Below are 19,853 nucleotides of genomic sequence, written 5' to 3'. Positions count from 1 at the left end.
ACTGCAATGAGCCTCTGACAAGTTGTCAATTGCAGTTCAGATTTTTCTACCCTGGTTTCTGTGGTGGTTTCTGCTGGTGAGTCTCTTCTCGGGTAAGCCACAGCTCCCTGTATTTGCCTGTCTCTCCAGGCTTGGGGGCATTGGTTTGCCCTGTGTCTTCCCCACTCTTTTGGATCCAAGAATTGTTGATTTTTCAGTCTGTTCAGCTTTTTACTTGTTATTAGAATGAAACATTGACTTCCAAGCTCCTTACATGTGAGACCAGGAACTGGAAGTCTCCATTTAAGATGTTTAGAATATCTGTACAATTTAAAAGTAATAATATAACAACTACTTGAGTATGCTTCTCTGATTTTCTTATCTTTCTGTCTGATTTTCCATCTTTTTGTCTTATTGCTCTTTTAGGGGAAATTTCCTTTGTTTTCTTCTAACTCTTCTATTGAGTTTTTCATTTATGCTCTCATATTTTTAATTTTCAGAAGCTATTTTTTTCCCCATCTGAGTATTGTTCTTACTTCAGGGTGCAATATTTTGTTTTATATCTGAGGACATTAATTACATACTTTTTAACGTTCCCCTGAAAAATATTTGTTTAGTTCTTTTTTGTTCCCCAGTTTGTTTTGGAGTCTGTTTTTCATATTAGAGTCTTTCCTTGAGTGTTTGGTGATTGTTGTGTGCTCATAATTAAGAGTGGAAAACTAAAACATTGTTGGAAAGCTTTGTGTGTGGTGGGTCTTATGGACAGTGAGCCTCCACACTGGGTGATGTGGCTGAGTCATTGCCTTGGATTGCTTCCTTTTTAAAGGGCTGCTCAGATCCCCTGGAGTAGACTTAACCAGTCTTCTGCCTAAAGAGTACATACCTGATACCATGTGAGGGAGCCAAATAGAAGAAGAAAGCTGGGAACCTCAGTAGTCAGTGTGTAAAATTTTGCTTACTAAGCCCCCTTCCTCCGAGCTGTTCTCACCATATACCACTGCCTTCATCTCCGCCTGGTATTCTGCAGTCCAGAGACCTTCTGTTTTATTCTTTCCCAAGTATAAACATCCAGTCTTCTCCTGTAGTGGGAGGGATGGGTGATGCCTGTCTGCATAGAGCTGGGGAAAGGATATAAAATTCTGACTGCTTCCACATTGACTTTAAAAGAATCCTTTCAGTCCTGCCCTTAATGCCATTTTGATAGTTGTGTGGTACTGGTAATTACTCAGCCTTTTGGGAATCTGTGATGTAAATTGGTATACTTCTGGGCTTTCCTTCTACTAGGTCAAATACCACTTGTATCAACTTTCTAGCTTCCAAATTTTTGTGGCTGTTGAATTTTCTGTTCTTGTGAGTTTAGGCTCTTCTCTTTTCTCTCCTTCCTTCTTTCCCTATAGTGTCAAAATAACAATATGGTATCAAAATAACAATATAATTACTAAAAACCATTAAAAATTTTTTTGTGGATCTTTTTGTCCTTAGTTAAATTCCATTAGGGATGTCCAATCAAATTACTGAGTTTTAAAGTCACTTGAAAGAATTCTCTGGCGATTATGCTACCAAGTGGATGTGTGATTAGGTTCCTTTGATTCATTCTACTTTTGGTTTCTAGAGATTGTTCTTTTCTTTTGATTTAGTTTTGTTTCATCATTATTTATAGTTCCAAACTCAAAGCTACAAAATGAAGTATACTTAGTGAAACCTAGCTTCTGTCCTTCTAAGGAGTCTATTTTAAAGACTCCTTCCTTGCCCCACTTCTCTTTATCTTCTTACCCTGATTTATTTTCCTTTATACCTCTTATCACTCCCTGACATTATTACTTTATTCACTACTAGAATGTAAGCTTCCTGAGAGCAGGGACCTGAGATATACCAAAATATAGTCATGAGCCTCATAAGGGCATTTCAGTCAGTGACAATCAGCAACTATGATGGTGGTCCCGTAAGATTAGTACCATATAGCCTAGGTGTGTAGTAGGCCATACCATCTAGGTTAGTGTAAGTACACTCTATGGTGTGGGCACAATGATGAAATCACCTAACAACGTATTTCTCAGGACACATCCTGTTGTTAAGCAATGCATGAGTGTAAATGCGTTCCTTATTCCTGTTTAGAGCCAGTCAGAGGGATATTTCTGATTGTTTTTTCCCTTTTTGAGTATAGGTTAACAGCATAGTTTCTTGTTTTAAATGTATATTATTTAGTCAGCACTGCTATTTCACATCAACACGTCTTAATTATACCTTTATAGCCATTTAAAATCACACAGAGCAATGTGATAGTGGATATAACAGTGACAAGGAATGGAGGGACCCCTGCATTCCTGAGCTGTGCTCTATTCCCATATACAGATGATGTAGGAGTAGATGAAGATGGCCTGTGGCATGTGCTGCTGTGTCTGAGAGGCCCCAGCTTCCATGACATCTTGTTCAATGGCCCATTCAACACATAAGAGAGTGTTATGCAGGAGCATGGGGGTTTTCCAAACTTAGAGTGAACTAGACTTTGTTTATAGTCAGTTGTGCTGGAATGTGACATGTGTTCCTAAAAATCACCACACTCTGCAAAATTGTTCAATAAAAACCACAGTTTATGGGCAAATTGGGATTAGGGGCACAACACTCAAAGCCTTTGTCATTGATATATTAAAAGGAGCATGATAAAGACAGTAGCAAAGTTTTTGCACATGTTAAATGGTAGAGAAATACATGAACACTGCAATAAATATGCCACTTAAATATGCCACCTTGAAAAAACCTGACATTTGCTTATAGAAGCGGGCATGGTGAAAGGGTTGCAGCCTGTGAATTCAGCTAGGTGAAATGTTCTGTGTTCACCTATTGTTGCTCATGTACAACATTGCATCATAAGCAAATGGTAATTTGTGTTGTGCTCAAATTGTTTTCTAGTAATCATATTGGAAGAATTTGTTTTTTAAGCAGGTGGTATAGCAGAACTGACTGTATTTTTCTCTTTCTCCTTTAGATGATATGCCAGTGGGAACTGTTGGCAGACGTGCTTCAAATGAGTTCTTGGTGTGTGGAGGGTATGTTTTGTTTGTTTCACAATTTATCGTTTCTTTTTAAAATTTTTAATTGTGGTGAAAAACATAGAATTTGCTGTCTTAACCATTTTTTAAGTTTGCAGTTCAGTAGCGTTAAGTATATTTACAGTAGTGTGCAACAGATCTTCAGAACTTTTTCATCTGGCAAAACCAAAACTTGGTACTCATTATGTAACAGCACTCCCTGCTTCCCCCACCCCCAGGAACTGATAATCACCATTCTACTTTCTGTTTCTATGAATTTCACTATTTTGGATACCTCATATAAGTAGGATCATACAATATATGTCGTTTTGTGACTAGCTTAGTTCACTCGGCATAGTGTCTTCAAGGTTCATCCATGTTGTAGCATGTCAGAATTTTCTTTTCAAGCCTAAATAATTGCCATTTTGTGTATATACCACATTTGGTTTATCTGTTTATCTGTTCATGGACACTTGGGTTGCTTCTACCTCTTGGCTGTTATGAATAATGCTGCTATGAATGTGAATGTACAAATATTTATTCGAGACCCTACTTTCAATTCTTTTGGATATAAACCCAAAAGTGGGGTTGCTGGATGATATGATAATTAATTCTATTTTAATTTTTTGAGGAGCTGCCATACTGTTTTCCATAGCGATTGCACCATTTTACATTCCTACCAACAGTGCACATGGGATCCAGTTTCTCCGCGTCTTTGTCAACACTTGTTATCTTCTGTTTTTTTTTTTGATAAAAGCTGTCTTAATGGGCGTGAGGTGATACAAGCATACCTTGGAGATATTGTTGGTTCGGTTCTAGACGACAGAAATGAAGCGAGTCACAAGCATTTTTTGGTTTCCCAGTGCATGTATAAATTAGTTTACACTATACTGTAGTCTATTAAGAGTGCAAGAGCATTATGTCTAAAAAACAAGGTACATAACTTAATTAGAAATACTTTGTTGGTAAAAAATGCTACCCATCATCTGATCCTTCAGATCTTTGATCCTTGTTAACAATGGTAACATCAAAGATCACTGATCACAGATCATCATAACAAATATAATAATGAAAAAGTTTTAAATATGGAGAGAATTACCAAAATGCGACACAGAGACACGAAGTAAGCAAATGCTGTTGGAAAAATGACATTGATAATGCTTGCCACAAACCTTCAATTTGTAAAAAACAGAGTATCTGTGGAGCACAATATAGTGAAATACAATGAAAATGAGGCATGGCTGTATCTCATTGTGGTTTTGATTTGCATTTCTCTAATGATTAGTGGTTTTGAGCATCTTTTCATATACTTATTTGACATGTGTATATCATCTTTGAAGAAATTGTCTATTCAAGTCCTTTGCCCACTTTTTAATCAGATTTTTTTGTTCTTGGGTTGTAGGATTTCTTTATATATTTTGGATATTAACTCTTTATCAGATATATGATTTACAAATATTTTCTCCCATTCCACAGGTTGTCTTTTCACTCTGTAATGTGTCCTATGAACACAGCAGTTTTAAAATTTGATAATCCCATTTTTATGGTTTTCTTTTTGTTCCCTGTGTTTTTGGTGTCATATCGAAGAAATCATCACCTAATTCAATGTCATGAAGTGTTTCTCCTATGTTTTCTTCTAGGAGTCACATAGTTTTGGGTCTTATTTTTAGATCTTTAATCCTTTTTGAGTTAATTTTTGTATATGGTGTAAGGTAGGGGTCCAGTTTCCTTCTTTTGCATGTAGATGTCTGTTTTTCCCAGTCCCTTTTGCTGGAGAGACTGGCCTTTCCCCAGTGAGTGGTGTTGGCTCCTTGTTGAAGATCGTTTGTCCAATATGCAGGGATTTGTTTCTGGGTTCTCTTCTGTTCTGTTGCTCTGTACGTCTGTCTTTATGCCAGTACCACGCTGTTTTGATTATGATAGCTTTGTAATATGTTTTAAAATCAGAAGTGTGAGATATCCAGTTTTGTTCTTCTTTTCCAAATTTGTTTTGACTGTTGAGGGTTCCTGCAGATTCCTTATGAATTTTAGGATAGATTTTTCTATTTCTGTAAAAAATGCCTTTGGGATTTTGATAGGGATTGCATTGATCTGTGTAGATCACTTTGGGTAATATTGCCGTCTCAGTATTAAGTGTTCTAATCCACGAATGCAGGATGTCTTCTCTAATTTCTTTCAGCAAAGTTTTGTAGTTTTCAGCATACAAGTCTTTCACCTTCTTGGTTAGATTTATTCCTAAGTATTTTATTCTTTTTGATACTATTGTAAATGGGATTGTTTTCTTAATTTCCGTTTTGGATTGTTCGTTGTTAGTGTATGGAAATGCAACTTGTTTCTTTGTGTTGATTTTGTATCCTGCAACTTCGGTGAATTTATTAGTTCTAATGGGTTGTTTTGTGTGTGAAATCTTTAGGGTTTTCTGCATTTAAGATCATGTTAACTATGAATAGAGATAATTTCACTTCTTTTCCTATTTGAATGCCTTTTATTTCTTTTCCTTTCCTAATTGCTCTGGCTAGGAATTCCATGCTGAATGGAAGTGGTGAGAATGGGCATTCTTGTCTTGTCCCTGATCATAGAGGAAAAGCTTTCAATCTTTCACCATTAAGTATGATGTTAACTGTGGGCTTGTCATATATGGCCTTTATTATGTTGTGGTAATTTCCTTCTATTCCTAGTTTTTGAGTGTTTTTATCATGAAAGAGTGTTGGATTGTGTCAAATGCTTTGCATCAATTGAGATGATGATGTGGTTTTTGCCCTTCTTTTTGTTAATATGGTGTATTATAATTCCTATTTGGTGGGGGTATATCATCCCTTTAGTGTGCTTTTGAATTTGGTTTGCTAGTATTTTGTTGAGGATTTTTGCATCAAACTTCACCTAGGGATGTTGTTCTGTAAGTTTTCTTATAGTCTCTATGTCTTGCTTTATCTTGGTATTAGGGTAATGCTGAACTCATGAAATGAGTTTGGGAGTGTTATCTTTAATGTTTTGGAAGAGTTTGACAAATGTTGGTGTTAATTTTTTTAAAGTTTGGTAAAATTCACCAGTTGAAGCCATCTGGTCCTGGGCTTTTCTTTGTTGGGTTGTTTTAGATCACCAATTCAATCTTTTTACTAGTTATGGGTCTGTTCAGATTTTCTTTTCCTTCATGAATTTATCCGTTTCTTCCATTTCTGATTTTGAGTCTTTCTTTCTTTTTTTTTGGTGAGGAAGATTGGCCCTGAGCTAACATCTGTTGCCAATCTTCTGCTTTTTGCTTGAGGAAGATTGTTGCTGAGCTAACATCTGTGCCAGTCTTCCTTCACTTTGTATGTGGGATGCCACCACAGTGTGGCTTGACGAGTGATGTATAGGTCCAGGCCTAGAATCTGACCCTGTGAACCCCAGGCCGCCAAAGCAGAGCCCTTGAACTTAACCACCATGCCACCGGGCTGGGCCCAAGCCCACTTTTTTTTTTTTATTGATCTTTCATTTGGTTGTTCTATCCATTATTAGAAGTGGGGTATTGAAGTCTCTAACTATTGTAGAATTGTCTATTTCTCCCTTGAATTCTGTCAATATTTCCTTCATGTATTTGGGAGTGCTGATGTTTGGTGCATAAATATTTATAATTGTTATATCTTCCTTGTTAATTGGCCCTCTTACCATTGTTTAATGTCCTTTTTTGTCTCATAACAGTATTTGACTGAAAGTCTATTTTGTCTGACACTAATGTAGCAACCCCTGCTCTCTTATGGTTGCCATCTGCATGGAATATCTTTTCTATCCTCTCCCTTTCAGCCTAATAGAGAAAGGTTTATTATTGCTGTTTTGTTGCTTTTCTGTTATGTCTTGTGGGGTTTTTTGTTGCTCATTTCCTCTCTTACCACCCTCCTTTGTGTTTTGTTGATTTTTTTGTAGTGACGTGCTTTAATTTTTTTCTCATTTCCTATTGTGTCTATTCTATAGGTATATTCTTTGTGGTTACCATTGAGATTCCATAAAATATCTGAAAGTTATAACAATCTATTTGAAACTGATAACAACTTCAATTGTATACAAGACTCTACTCCTGTAGAGAGTATAGGAGTATACTGCCCCCTCCACTTTATGTTATTGGTGTCACAATTTGCATCTTTATTGTGTACCCATTAAGATAGATTTATAGGATTTTCTTGAGTCCTTTTGTCTCCTAGATTCTATATAAGAATTTGAGACATGCTCATCTCAAAGGAGGGAAAAAGAGTGGTGGCAGAACTACATAATGGCTCTGAAAGCTTCTGTTCTGTCATCAGACTATTTCCTTCTGCTTTGACAACAGCGTGTCCCAAATGGGAGCTGCTCTTTCAACCTGCTTCCCAGGCGTTGTGGCTGGGAGTACACTAGGGAGTGTAAAAATGAGTCCAGGGAGAGGTCATGAATATTTGGAAAAAAATAATACACTCTATCACAAGATACTAAGTGCAGTGAAAACATAAATATAAAAAGAATACTAAAAATTATGCTGTTGACCTTAAACAAGTAGACAGCTAGTTGTTTGTCCAGCAAAAATGGGTTTATATGGGATCAGCAAAGAATTGCAGTTCGAGGTCTGCAACCATGGTGAGCCACATACAAGTTTCCCAGCAGCAAGGGAGCAGAAACTCTATAGAGGGGAAGAGGAAGTTGGCAGAGCTGTTGGAAACAGAGAGTTGTAGTGTACTGGCTTTTCACTGGCTGCGTTGTGACAGTCTCTCACTGGCTGAGCTTCTTTCCAGTCAAGAAGAGGAAGTCTTTCTTTTTCCTGTTGATCTTTCCCGTCGACGTAGGGCCTGAGAGCTCCCACTTTTGGCTTCCCAACTCCAATTTAATGAGGTTTCTGTTTATTAATTTCCACAGCTGAATGCAAAATTAAAATGGTTTGATGCAGGTGGAAAGCTTATTCTTTGTGGAGCCATTAAGATTTCATATCTCCATATCCCAGTGCTATCATTTCATATGATATACCCTGTAATTTTAGTAGTATATTTACCTCACTTTTATTGAAATTACTTTGAAATGTTTTATTATATTGAAATGAGTAATTTTTTTCTAAAGATCAGAAGTCTTCCTGGAAAACTAAATCTAGTCTTATAAGAATATACTAGAAAAATAAGACTCAGGATATAGAATTTTACTTTCTAGTATCCATTAGGGAACATATATTGAGGGAACTATATGTACATGTTGTTTGATGTTAACAAAAACCTCTTAAAGTCTTAGGATCTCAAGTTTTTGGCCTGTGCTCCTTTGGCATTTCTGGGCACAAATTTAGTCTGCCTTTTCAGGAAAGCATTGCTTAGGTTAAGAGTTTGAGTGAATTTACAGTGTGGTGTCAAAGATAATTAGACACTATTGTGAGCCACACTTAAATGAATCTTTTATTTTTCTTAGATATATTAATAGTGAAATGCCCGAGTTAGTACCAACTCTCTTGAGGTTTTCATTTTGTCTGTCTCTAAAACAGGTTTAGAAAGTTATACTTCTTGACATTATTGCCTAGTTTCCTGATCTTTCATTGAATGTCAGCTGGATAGTACGTGCCTACCAGGTTACTTGTGAAAGCTTGCCAAAGACTTGTCAGATCTTGCTGAACTGCTCCTTAACAGTGTCGATGCATTTTAGCACTTTGAAGGAATTTTTTTATAGGAAAAATAATAAAATGCTATGGAAAAAAATCCAATTTGGGACCAGGAATTTTGGAACTATGTGGTCGTTTATCAGTAAAATGTCTAAATCCGGAAGTTCTCTTAGTGTCTCAGTAATGTTTGGTGATGCCTCTATGCTAATGGAAATACCTAACAGTTCCATTGGTTACGTAGTTCAGCCTGAACAACTTAACAGCAGTTTTAGTTTCTGTTGGTGGTGGTAGTTTTCAAAGTGTCTGTGTGTTTACTTAGACAGTTTAATGTCCTCCAGGCACCGTTTGAGCAGCAGGGGCCCCCTGGAGTCCGTCGTGCATGGTTGAGGAACCATGGGAATAAGCACATCTGTACAGACTTGTTTGCTACCTTTCTTTGCAGATGTGTTTTAAATATAGGAATTGTATGTTTCCATGTTTTCACTTCTTTTGATTTGCTGCTGTGTTTTCTTCTTGAGTAGTCTTTGGCTCCTTTCTCAGCTTCTCTTCCTATGGTGTAATTCTTTAACTTTTCTTTCCTTCACCGATAAGTGCATTTTCACCTAAAGAAACTCTTCTTAGTGCTAGTTCTTTCAGTACCCATATGACAGTCTCCAGTACATGCAGGGAGTGTAATATCCATTCCTTGTCCACCCAGACGGAAAGTAGGCACAGCCATAGGAGTTAGGATATCGCATTTTTTTAATGTTTAAAAAATTTTTTTCTTTTTCTATATATGTATTTTTTCTTTTTCTTCGTTGTTTGCTGTTTTTTTTTAGTTTTAGGTTATCAGAATTTAGAAGACTAATTGTTACCAGCCATTGATGTAGGCCAACTGTGTGCACAGTCTGTGGTGCATTGGGGTGTGTCTTCTCTGAGTGGATTCCTACTTCTGTGATGGCTTCTCACAGACGCTGACCCCTTTCTTGCTGGACCTGTCACCTTTCCATCTGCAGCCATGGGCCTGTATACTAGGCTAGGCCCTTCAGTCTTTGTTGCTCCCTCTCACTTGGTGCTGCCCTGTGAGCTTGAGCTCACAGCTGTGGCTCAGCATGTGGTGCAGGGATTGGGCTTCCTGGGAACTCGTGTGCGCATAGATCCTTCCCTCTTCTCACCCTCCGTCTTGGTATTACATTCCAGCTGTGTCCTGCCATCCAGTCACTTGTTAACCTCTTGGGGTTGTCTCATGGAGTCTTCCTAAATCAGAGGGAATGATTGGGACTCTCCTGTTGTAAAGATTGTGAATTTGAAGAAGCTGTCGTGCAATCTAGTCTTTTAGTTGTCCTTTTGCATTTGTGGGAGAAGATAGATAGAACGACATATGATTGTGTTACGACGTGGGCAAATGCTTAGTCTTACATGCAGGGCAAAGATGACTTTCCACAGAGAATCCTCTGAACTGCAGGACCTAGTGGAGGTGAGGAGGACATGCTGGAGACTCGGGGCATACATAGACCTTCCTTTTCCTCACCTTGGGCTTAGGGAGTTGGGTAATGGTTAAATATCACTGTTAATATAAAACTAGACAGAGAATTGGCTGCAGTGGTCTTAGCAAGCTGGAGCTCTTGGAATTTGTCCAGGGAAGACTTTCTGGACTGAGCATGCCTGCTTGAAGGTCCTGTCCAGAGATTCTGAGACAACATTTACAGGACGCCTGCCGTGGCTATTCATCTGATACGCTGGGTGTATGGGGAAGCCAGAGTCATTAGAGAAGCCAGCTGGTTGCTTAGGATTCCCTGAGAGAGGTGCTTTGAATTATGAGGTTGCTAAGTTTACTTCTTAGAGTACCTTTGTCCAACTTCTTAACTTCCCTGTGTTGATTAACAAGTACAGGAAAAATATTAGAACTTGACAATGTATAAGTTAAAAAAATTTCCGAGATGTACTTGCTTCATCAACTCTTTATTTACTCATTAAGTTGAGACAGTGAAAGATGGCATTTGTTCATTCATATTCTGATATTTGATGGCTGTGCTGGTTGTTCTGTTACTGAGGAACTTAGGTTGTTGGGCCTGTGTGTGCACTGGGTTGCAGGTACCTCAGTTGGTTAGCGAAGTCTTGTAAAGCTGTTTAGTTTTGAGTAGTAGAAGTTGTTTTGTTTTGATTTGTTTTCAGGTTGTAGATTAACTTCATAATCAGATCTATAGATAGTAAAAACATAAATCATTGTATTTAAAGGATACTTAATGGAATTACCTAAAGGAAAAATAGAGAGCTTATAGAAGCACACTAAATGGTGTATGAGTGACGAATTCCACTTGGCTATAAACAACAGGGTGGCTAACCATAGTGTAGTTGAACACTAAAGGTTTAGTTTTCTTGCATGAGGAGAAGTCAAGATAAATAGTTGTTGCTTTTGTTTCTGTGGCTCAAGGAAATTGTGTCTCCAGTTCTTTTGGCCTTTTCTTTGTGGTTCCAAGGTAGCTGTTGAAACTCCAGCAGGCATACCCACGTTCCAGGTGGGAGGAAGGAGGAAGAATGAATAGAAGACTTCCACTTAGATCTCATTGACAAAGAAAGACATATGACTACTCATGGCTGCAAGGGAGTCTGGGATATATCATAATTTAACTGGACGAATCACTAACCTTCCATAAAATTTGAGTTCTGTTAGTAAGAAACAATGGGTGAATAAATATTGGGAAAGCAGCTAACATCTCTGCTACAGATAAGATTTTCTTTTCATTTAAATATGAAACGGGCTGGCCCGGGCTGCTTCGGTGGCCCGGGGTTTTGTTGGTTCGGATCCGGTGGGACATGGCGCTGCTCATCAGGGCATGCTGAGGCGGCGTCCCACATAGCACAACTAGAAGGACCTACAACTAGAATACGCAACTATGCTCTGGGGGGCTATGGAGAGGAGGAGAAGAAGAAAAAAAAGAAATACTCTGATAGTTCTAATAGTTCAAAAAGTTCTAAAGTGGCGCTTTAGAAGATAATCATATTGTTTGTTTGGATAAGTAAATATATAATTTGTTTATATCTGTAATATTGTAATTGGGAAAGAGTGGGAGATTTGTGTGGCTGTTTTAGAATTATAGAAGGGCAGAAGAATGAAATGAGTCATCTTTCTTAAGGGCAGTAATGTCCCTGATCTTTCAAGATATGTTGTAAATTGAATTGAATTGAAGTCATCTAAGGATATACTGTTTCTGAAATTATGAAAAGCAAGGAAAGAGGCTATTAAACCAAATACTAACACTTCAAAATGTGGACCTCAGATCAGTAATATGCTACGAGAGTTGCACAATGTATCTTTCAATCTTCATAAAAGTCAGAGTTCCTTGGGAACGTTTACTGCATTCATAACTTTTGTAAACATTCCAGTCATCTTTGCTCTTGAACTTCCTGTTCTTTTACCCAGCGTATTTTCCTAGAAATATTTTTTTCTCTCACACAGTAACGAATAGCAGATTGTGGGCGGAAACTGAGTTTTGCTGACCTATTGTTGTAGAGAAATATTTTTCTAGTTTCTTGTTACAATTCTTAGTCCTTGATATGCATATGAATGCCAGAAGAGTTCTTTAAATGAGAGGTATGATTTTTTGGCTTTATAGATATATTTTAAGATGATCATTTCTTTTCAAATACAAGAGTGATCATTTGGCTTTTTCTGTCTTTTTCTTTAAATATTACCAACGAGTCAAATGAAAGAAAAAGGGTCTTACTTGGATTTCTTTCCTTTTTCAATAAATTATGGTTGCAGGCAGTGTCAGCCTACTGTGTCACCTCACAGTGAAGCAGCACCAATTCCAGTTCCTACTCAGATAAGGAATTATCAGCGCATCGAGCAGAATCTTACATCTGCTGCCAGCTCTGGCACAAATCTGCATGGTTCTCCAAGGTAAGCTAGTATTTTTTCCTTTCTTAATTGTTTTTCTTTTCTTTTAACAATGTTGTTGTTGTTACTTTCCGTGGTCGGCTTAGTCTCTTACATATGTGTATAGTAGAGGTGTACAAAATTGAATAATAAAAAAAACTTGTAATGCATTTATTTAAATGATATTTGAGCTTGGCTGGATAACATAGCATGATATGTATATATTTGTCCACACATGTAATTATTTTTAAGAAGAGAGGAAGAAATTGTTAAAAAATGAAATCTCTCCAATTGTAGCAGATTATTTCCATATTATTTATTTCTTCCACATCCTGAAACCACACTAAGGTAGTAAAGGAATGACAAAGGTAAAAGTCCACAAAGACAAGTAAAATAAGAATAAGTGTTCAGTGGATGAGAGATTTCAGTAAATTTCTGGAAGAGGGATGCCTGGTGTATCAGGGCAGGTATAAGTGTGCATGCAGTCAGAGATTCTGACAAGATGAGAGTGACTGTACCCTCAGAGACGTAAATCTCAGAGAACTCAGGTAGAGTGGAAGGATGGAGGCATAAGGCTAAAAAACAGGAAAACTGAATCTGGAGGAAATAGCAAAAATCCAAAGAAAATAAAACTTATTTAAAAAATTAGTACCCTTGGAGATAGGTTAGAGACTGCGTCCATAAATAAGAACAGAATGCTGAGGCTGGCCTGGTGGCCGAGTGGTTAAGTTCACGTGCTTTACTTTGGTGGCCCGGGGTTCGCTGGTTCAGATCCTGGGCACGAACCTACCCACTGCTTATCAAGCTGTGCTGTGGCGGCATCCTATATAGAAGAACTAGAAGGACTTACAACTATGTAGCAGGGCTTTGAGGAGGAAAAATAAAAAAACAGGGAGAATGGCAACAGATGTTAGCTCAGGGCCAATATTCCTCACCAAAAAACCTCCCCCAGAAAACAGAATGCTATTGAAAACCATTAAAATAAAAAACACCTCTTGGACATTACAAAATATAGTAACTGAAATAAATAAAAATAAATGTTGGGGGGGCTGGCCCCATGGTTGAGTCCCTGCGCTCTGCTTCGGTGGCCTAGGGTTTCGCTGGTTCGAATCCTGGGCATGGACATGGCACTGCTCGTCAGGCCATGCTGAGGTGACATCCCACATGCCACAACTAGAAGGACCCACAACTAAAAATACACAACTATGTACTGGGGGTCTTTGGGGAAAAAAGGGAAAAATAAAATCTTTTAAAAAAAATAAAAATAAAATAAATGTTGGAAGACAAAGTTGAGGAAGTATCTGAAATAGGTGAATCAAATAAAGAAGATGGAAAATATGAATGAAAAAAATTCTTCAAGGATTAATTAATATAGGCATTCCAGAGAGAACAAGTAAAATGTTGAGGAAGAAAATTTCTGGGAAATAATCAAGAAAAAATTTTCCAGAATTGGAGGATATAAGATTTTAGATTATAGGGCCCACCAAATGAATAGCTCAATGAATAGAAAAAGATCCTCATGATCTTGTAGGATATAATTGAGAAAACTTCTACAAAGGGCATTTTGGCAATATCTATGAAAATTATTAATGTATATATCTTTTGACCCAGCATTTCAACTTCTGGTAACTTATTCTACAGATATACCATCCTTGCCTGTGTATGAAATTGCATGCATACAAAGTTAATTGTTCTAATAGGAAAGGATGAGAAATAAGCCCAGTTCCCACTAGTAAGGGACTGATTTGTTATGGTCTGTCTGTGACAATGGAACACCTTCCAAAAGAGTAAAGAAGCTCTCCATGTCCTGAGGTAGAAGAATTTCCAGGGTATATTATAAAATGAAAAAAGCAAAGTGCTTAACAGTGTATTAGCAGTGGTTCTCAAAGCGTGGTCTATGGCTCCCTTTCAGAGGGTCCATGAGGTCAAAACTGTTTTCATAATAATACTAGGTACTGTTTGCTTTTTTCACTGTCTTGACATATGCGCTGAGAGTGCAAAAGCAATGATGGCAAAACTGCTCATGCCTTAAAATGCATCAAGGGAGTGGCACCCAATTGTACTGTTAGTCTTTGTATTCTTTACCACCACACACTTGCAGGACCAAGGACTGTCTTTAATGAAGCAATAAAAATTATTATTTTTCTTTGAAAATCTTGACCTTGAGTGGAGTGTAGGCATAAAGCACTTTTGCTGCACGTTGAAGGAGTTCTCTTAAGGAAAAGCACTTGTATGATTGTTTTATTGCAAGCTAAACTAGCCACTTTTTTCATGGAATACCATTTTTACTTAACAACTGACAAACTATGGTTATGGGTATTTAGCAGCCATTTTGCTGAAAATGAACTAAGTCAGTCTGTCACTTCATAGAAAACTATAGTGACATAAAATTTGAACTCTTGTCTTGAGCAAAATTTAGAATTTTGGAAAACTTATATTCACTACTGTGATCTTGATAGCTTCGGTTACCTCTTGACAGCCATTTCTGTTAAGATTGGTGGTGATATATATGTATATATTTTAAGATTGGTCCTCAGCTAACATCTGTTGCCAATCTTCCTCTTTATTTTTTCCTTTTCTCCCCAAAGCCCCAGCACATGTTGTATGTCTTTGTTGTAAGTCCTTCTAGTTCTTGTGTGTGGGATGCTGCTACCACATGGCATACGCAAAAACCCTCAGGAATCTTCAGTAATTTTAAGAGTATAAAGAGGACCCAAGACCAACAGAATTGAAAGTAGTTGGTATGGTATATATTACCTTTGTTAAAACAAGATGAAAATAAGATTATGTATTCAGTTTGTTTGGTCTATCTGAATTAAGGAGCTCTCGAAGGATACATTAGAAACTAAAAATGGTAAAATGGTGGTAACCCTTTGAGTAGGATTGAAGAAGTGTTGGGAATTAGGCAGGTAGGATACAAGGATGGGAAGGGAGACTTCACTCTATATGTTTTCATTCATTTTGTTGTTGTTCCACATGACTATGTTACATATTTTTTAAAAATCTACTCCATGGCATGTTATTAGGAAATTTTTTTTTAAAGACAGAAATAAATAGAGAGTTCTAGAACCTGTCAAAGAGGGAATAATTTTCTTTTTCTTTTCAGATCTACGGTGGTACGAAGGTCTAACACCAGCCCAATGGGCTTCCTCCGGCTGGGATCCTGCTCCCCGGCACCGGCAGACACAGTACAGACAGTTGGACGAAGACTCTCTACTGGGTCTTCCAGGCCTTACTCACCATCCCCTTTGGGTAAGGAGAGTTTAAAGCGGTTGTTTTCAACCTTTTTTCACTATGACAAATCTGATATGGCGTTCTCTTTAGGAACTTTGGCTCAGGATGGCAGTGAGTCTCAGCTGCTTGGGAGGCATTTCCACCCCTCCAACTCTACCTTGCTAACTCCCTCTTAAGAATCGCTATAGAAATTTGTTAGGACCTCTAATGGAAATAAAATAATGTAAATAGATTTTATGGCTAAAAAGCATCTCTGTTGGGTTTGGACTTCAAACACAAAATCAGAAATGCTAGGTTAAAGAACATAAAATGCCTACCCTGCTTGGCACTCAGATTTATGAGGATCAGAAGACAATAGTGTACATAACACCACTGGGTACATTCACCAGAGGCCTTTCAGGTCCAGGGGGCATGTGGTGGCAGCTTCATTACAGATGCTCCCACCTCTCCCCATACCATATACAGCAACAAGGAGAATGCTAAAACAAACAAACAAAAGCAAACCATAAAACCACAGCAACAACAAAAACCCAGCCAAATGGAAAAACAAACCTCAAACCACATGTTTAGTGAAACAAAAAGACAAAGAAAATGCTCCAGTGTCAGAATACATGTAAGAAAGGCCAAAGCAACTGGATTGTAGCACCTGTGAGGAACAGCATTGGTGTGCTGGGGAAGAACAGGGGGCACAGAGAAGGCCCAGTGGTGGCAGATCTCAAAATTGGGGGAAAAAAAATTATATACATATATTTACTTCCAAAGGAGCGGACCCCTACCCTCAGTCAAAACTGCTGGCGTAGGACTAAAAGGGAATGGGAAGAAATCTCAGGAGGGAGGCAGAGGAGGAAGGATTGAAGTAGTGGCCAGGAGCCTTGGTTGAAAAAAAAAAGAAAAATCACAATGATAGTGTTTTAAAAAAAAGTTTATATTACCACCTCACCTATTGCAATGATTTTGAAGCTATTTTTAGCTGAACAAACTACTTCCAATAAAATCTTGACCCTCCCTCAACCCCCAGCAGCCCCTGAGGCTCTCCAAGGTCTCCAGAGACAAGGTCCTTATCCTTGCACTCAAGGAGAAGGCCCTTCCTCAGGATCTCATTGTTGCCTGCCTGCCCAACCACTTGGTCAGTGCCTCTTCTTTTTTGTAGACATGTGTCTCCTGTCTGCTTAAACTCCTTGAAGACTTCCCAACTCTCTCCCTCTTGTTAGTTTGGGTTCTCAGAGGTAGATGCAAAGAAGATGTGCAAGAGGGTGATTGGGGAGACACCTGTGATGAATAAAAAGGAGGAAACAGGAGTCGGCAGTGAGTCACTTCAGACCTCCATGCAAGTCTGACCCTATAAGAGACAGGGGAAGGAAGGTGGAGTGGGCCAGAGGAGTCTTGACTATAGTGAGTTCCAGAAGGTTTTAGCTAGGCTGAAGGAGTGTTCCCAAGCGCTAAGTTGTCCTGCTCGAAGCAGCCTGAGTTAGTGCATCGTCCACACACAGTCATCATCTGGGAGCAGCCCTGGGGAGCACACCTCAGCAGGAGCGTGTGGATCCAGAGGGACAGCAGCAGGGCTGTCAGTCAGCTGTGCCCCTGCGGCTCCACAAGCCCCAAACACTTTGTGCAAACTCTTTGTACTTCTCTGTCTTAAAGACACACCTGTTACAGGCATCGATTTGTTTACATGGCTTTCTTTCCAGTTACTCTTGTTTGAAGGCAGATTGTGCGATACTTTTGATCTTAGTGTGCCCAGCACCCAGCACATTGGTTGCTCGGTAAGTGTTAGCTGAACTAGATCTTTGCTAATTAGATTTTTTAAACTATAATGTACTATGCCATTTTGTGTATGTGTTGCCTGTTTCCATCTTTTATTGGATTTGAATCTTTTCTCCTTCCTTTCCCCATTTCCCTCTTCATAGTTGGTACCATTCCTGAGCAGTTGAGTCAGTGTTGCTGTGGGCATCCTCAGGGCCATGAATCCAGGAGTAGAAACTCGTCAGGTAGGAGATGCATTTGGTATGTTAATATTTTTAATCCTGTTATAAGTGGATTTGAGTTAAGTTTTTCTAGACTCATCAAAAGAACAGAATGATATGAAATATTTTCTCTATTGTTTTTTAGAATCTTGGTCTAATATATTTTAGCATTTCATACAGCCACTCAGATATCTCCTTTTGGATATATGATTCTTTTATGAAAGTAGGTCTTAAGAATTAAGTAACTTAGCTAAAGTTTGGTCATTGACACAGATAATAAAAATCAATCTAGAAAATGAGATTTCATTACTTTGATTAATACTATTCTTGATAAGAACTGCCAGTTAGCATCAGATAAAAAAGAAATATATTTGCTTTATTATATAATGTATATAAATCTGAAAAGATATGTGTAAATCATACTTTTATAAGTCAAATCTTAGTGTATGTGCATTTGAGGAGTTGGCTAGTTAAAGGAATCCTGTGTTACTTTATAAAAGCACTCTTTCCTAAGTTTAGTTTTTCATATTTTGTGTTTCCTTAAAAATGAAGCTTAGATAACTTTCTCCAGATCATAACATTTTGCCACTAATTTCATTTGTGTGTGTATATACACACACACGCACCCATATACGTATACATATATATATATATACACACACAGACACACACAAATATATACATATATATATAAGTGTGGCAGAACCCAGTTCTGAAAACTTAAATACCAGATTTAGGATGAGATTAAGCCAGGAGTGATTGGTAGCAAAAGCTCTCATTGGTGCTGCTTTTGGAAGGCTGATGGTTATAGGTCACTAAGAAGATTTGTATGTCCTTAACATTATTGGTGGTAGTCTGGCTTGCAAGAAGCTGCAAAGAATTTGTCACTGGAGCTCAGGGCTTCGTGGACCTTAAGTTGGCAACAAGGTTTGTGTGGGAGAATTCCCTTAGTTGCCAACTGTTCACCATATCAAGACCCTGTCTCCCAGGCTCTTGATATAGTGTCCCCTTAAGAGGCAAGAATATCTGGATGGACAAGTGTTTCCTTTGTAGAGAATATGGATACTTCAGGTTTTAAATGAATTTCGTTAATGAAGTTGACATAAATTTATTAAAATGCTTGTTATTTTTAGATATATAAATAAAATCCAGGAAAGGTGTATTATCTTTCTAATTTTCTTTCTCACATTATATATATATTTTGAAGAGGGGTCATTCTGGGTTAGTTTGGAAAGTTCTTTTAGTTGTTGTGAGAATGATTTAGAATATTCATTGATACACCCAAGTATGTTTTCATATAAAGAGTAGAAATCATCTTGTTCAGCACAGATTTTTATTGTTTTCATTAACTTTAGCCATTTACTGTATAGTTGTCTTTGGTGGCAAATAGACCTTGCATTAATCTGAGTTATTTGATAGCTGCTGATAAAAACAGATAGTATACCGTATATCATCAACTTCTGTCTCTTGAGAATGCCAACAACAGTGACTTGTCACTGTTTTGTAAAGGATGCCAACAAATAGTCTATTGCCAAGTAAACAACTTGTAGAATATCTCATGAAAAACAAGATGTTCATTAGAATTCTCATTTTAAGAATTGTCTTCCTAATTCTTAAATTTTCGCCCGGTACTTCTTCACTCTGGGATGACATGGCATCCATTTTCTTGTAGGTTCTCCAGTGCCACAGGCTCAGTCCCCACAGCCTCTCCTGTTGGGTGCTAGACTACAGAGCGCCCCCACCCTCACTGACATCTACCAGAACAAGCAGAAGCTTAGAAAGCAGCACTCTGACCCCGTGTGCCCGTCCCATGCCGGGGCTGGGTACAGCTACTCACCTCAGCCCAGTCGGCCTGGCAGCCTTGGGACCTCTCCCACCAAGCACATGGGGTCCTCTCCGCGGAGTTCTGACTGGTTCTTTAAAACTCCATTACCAACAATTATTGGCTCTCCTACTAAGGTGTGTTTATTAAACTCTTTTGTAGGTGTAATAACTTTGTTAAATTAATATTTGTTAAGTGGAACGCAGGGTGCTGGATGGTGAGCAGAGGTTCAACAACAGACCACAGGACAAGTTGAAACAGAGAAGTCTATTACTCACATGTCCTGGAGGAAGTACCCGCATGCTTGAAGGGGCCACACAGGGATGTCAAGGCAGAGCTCAGACAGAGAGACAGGACCTGGGGCACATGCTGTTTTTAGGGTCCG

At 38.3% G+C, this 19,853-nt stretch overlaps 1 protein-coding gene across 4 annotated transcripts in view; it reads left to right on the top strand.

Annotated features, from left to right (window-relative positions):
• ULK2 (unc-51 like autophagy activating kinase 2) overlaps positions 1–19,853 on the top strand; it is an 84,793-nt gene that overhangs the window by 41,620 nt on the left and 23,320 nt on the right. For all 4 annotated transcript variants that reach the window (XM_046674546.1, XM_046674547.1, XM_046674549.1 and 1 more), the window contains 5 exons: positions 2,966–3,026; positions 12,335–12,472; positions 15,555–15,700; positions 17,590–17,670; positions 19,319–19,605. In XM_046674546.1, the coding sequence (XP_046530502.1) occupies positions 2,966–3,026; positions 12,335–12,472; positions 15,555–15,700; positions 17,590–17,670; positions 19,319–19,605 (713 nt within the window). The remainder of the gene's footprint in view (positions 1–2,965; positions 3,027–12,334; positions 12,473–15,554; positions 15,701–17,589; positions 17,671–19,318; positions 19,606–19,853) is intronic.

This window comes from Equus quagga, chromosome 11 (genome assembly GCF_021613505.1).
Source record: "Equus quagga isolate Etosha38 chromosome 11, UCLA_HA_Equagga_1.0, whole genome shotgun sequence".
Lineage (NCBI taxonomy): Eukaryota > Metazoa > Chordata > Mammalia > Perissodactyla > Equidae > Equus > Equus quagga.
The sequence above is the reverse complement of the archived record's forward strand: the minus strand, read 5'-3'. Positions and strand labels throughout refer to the sequence as shown.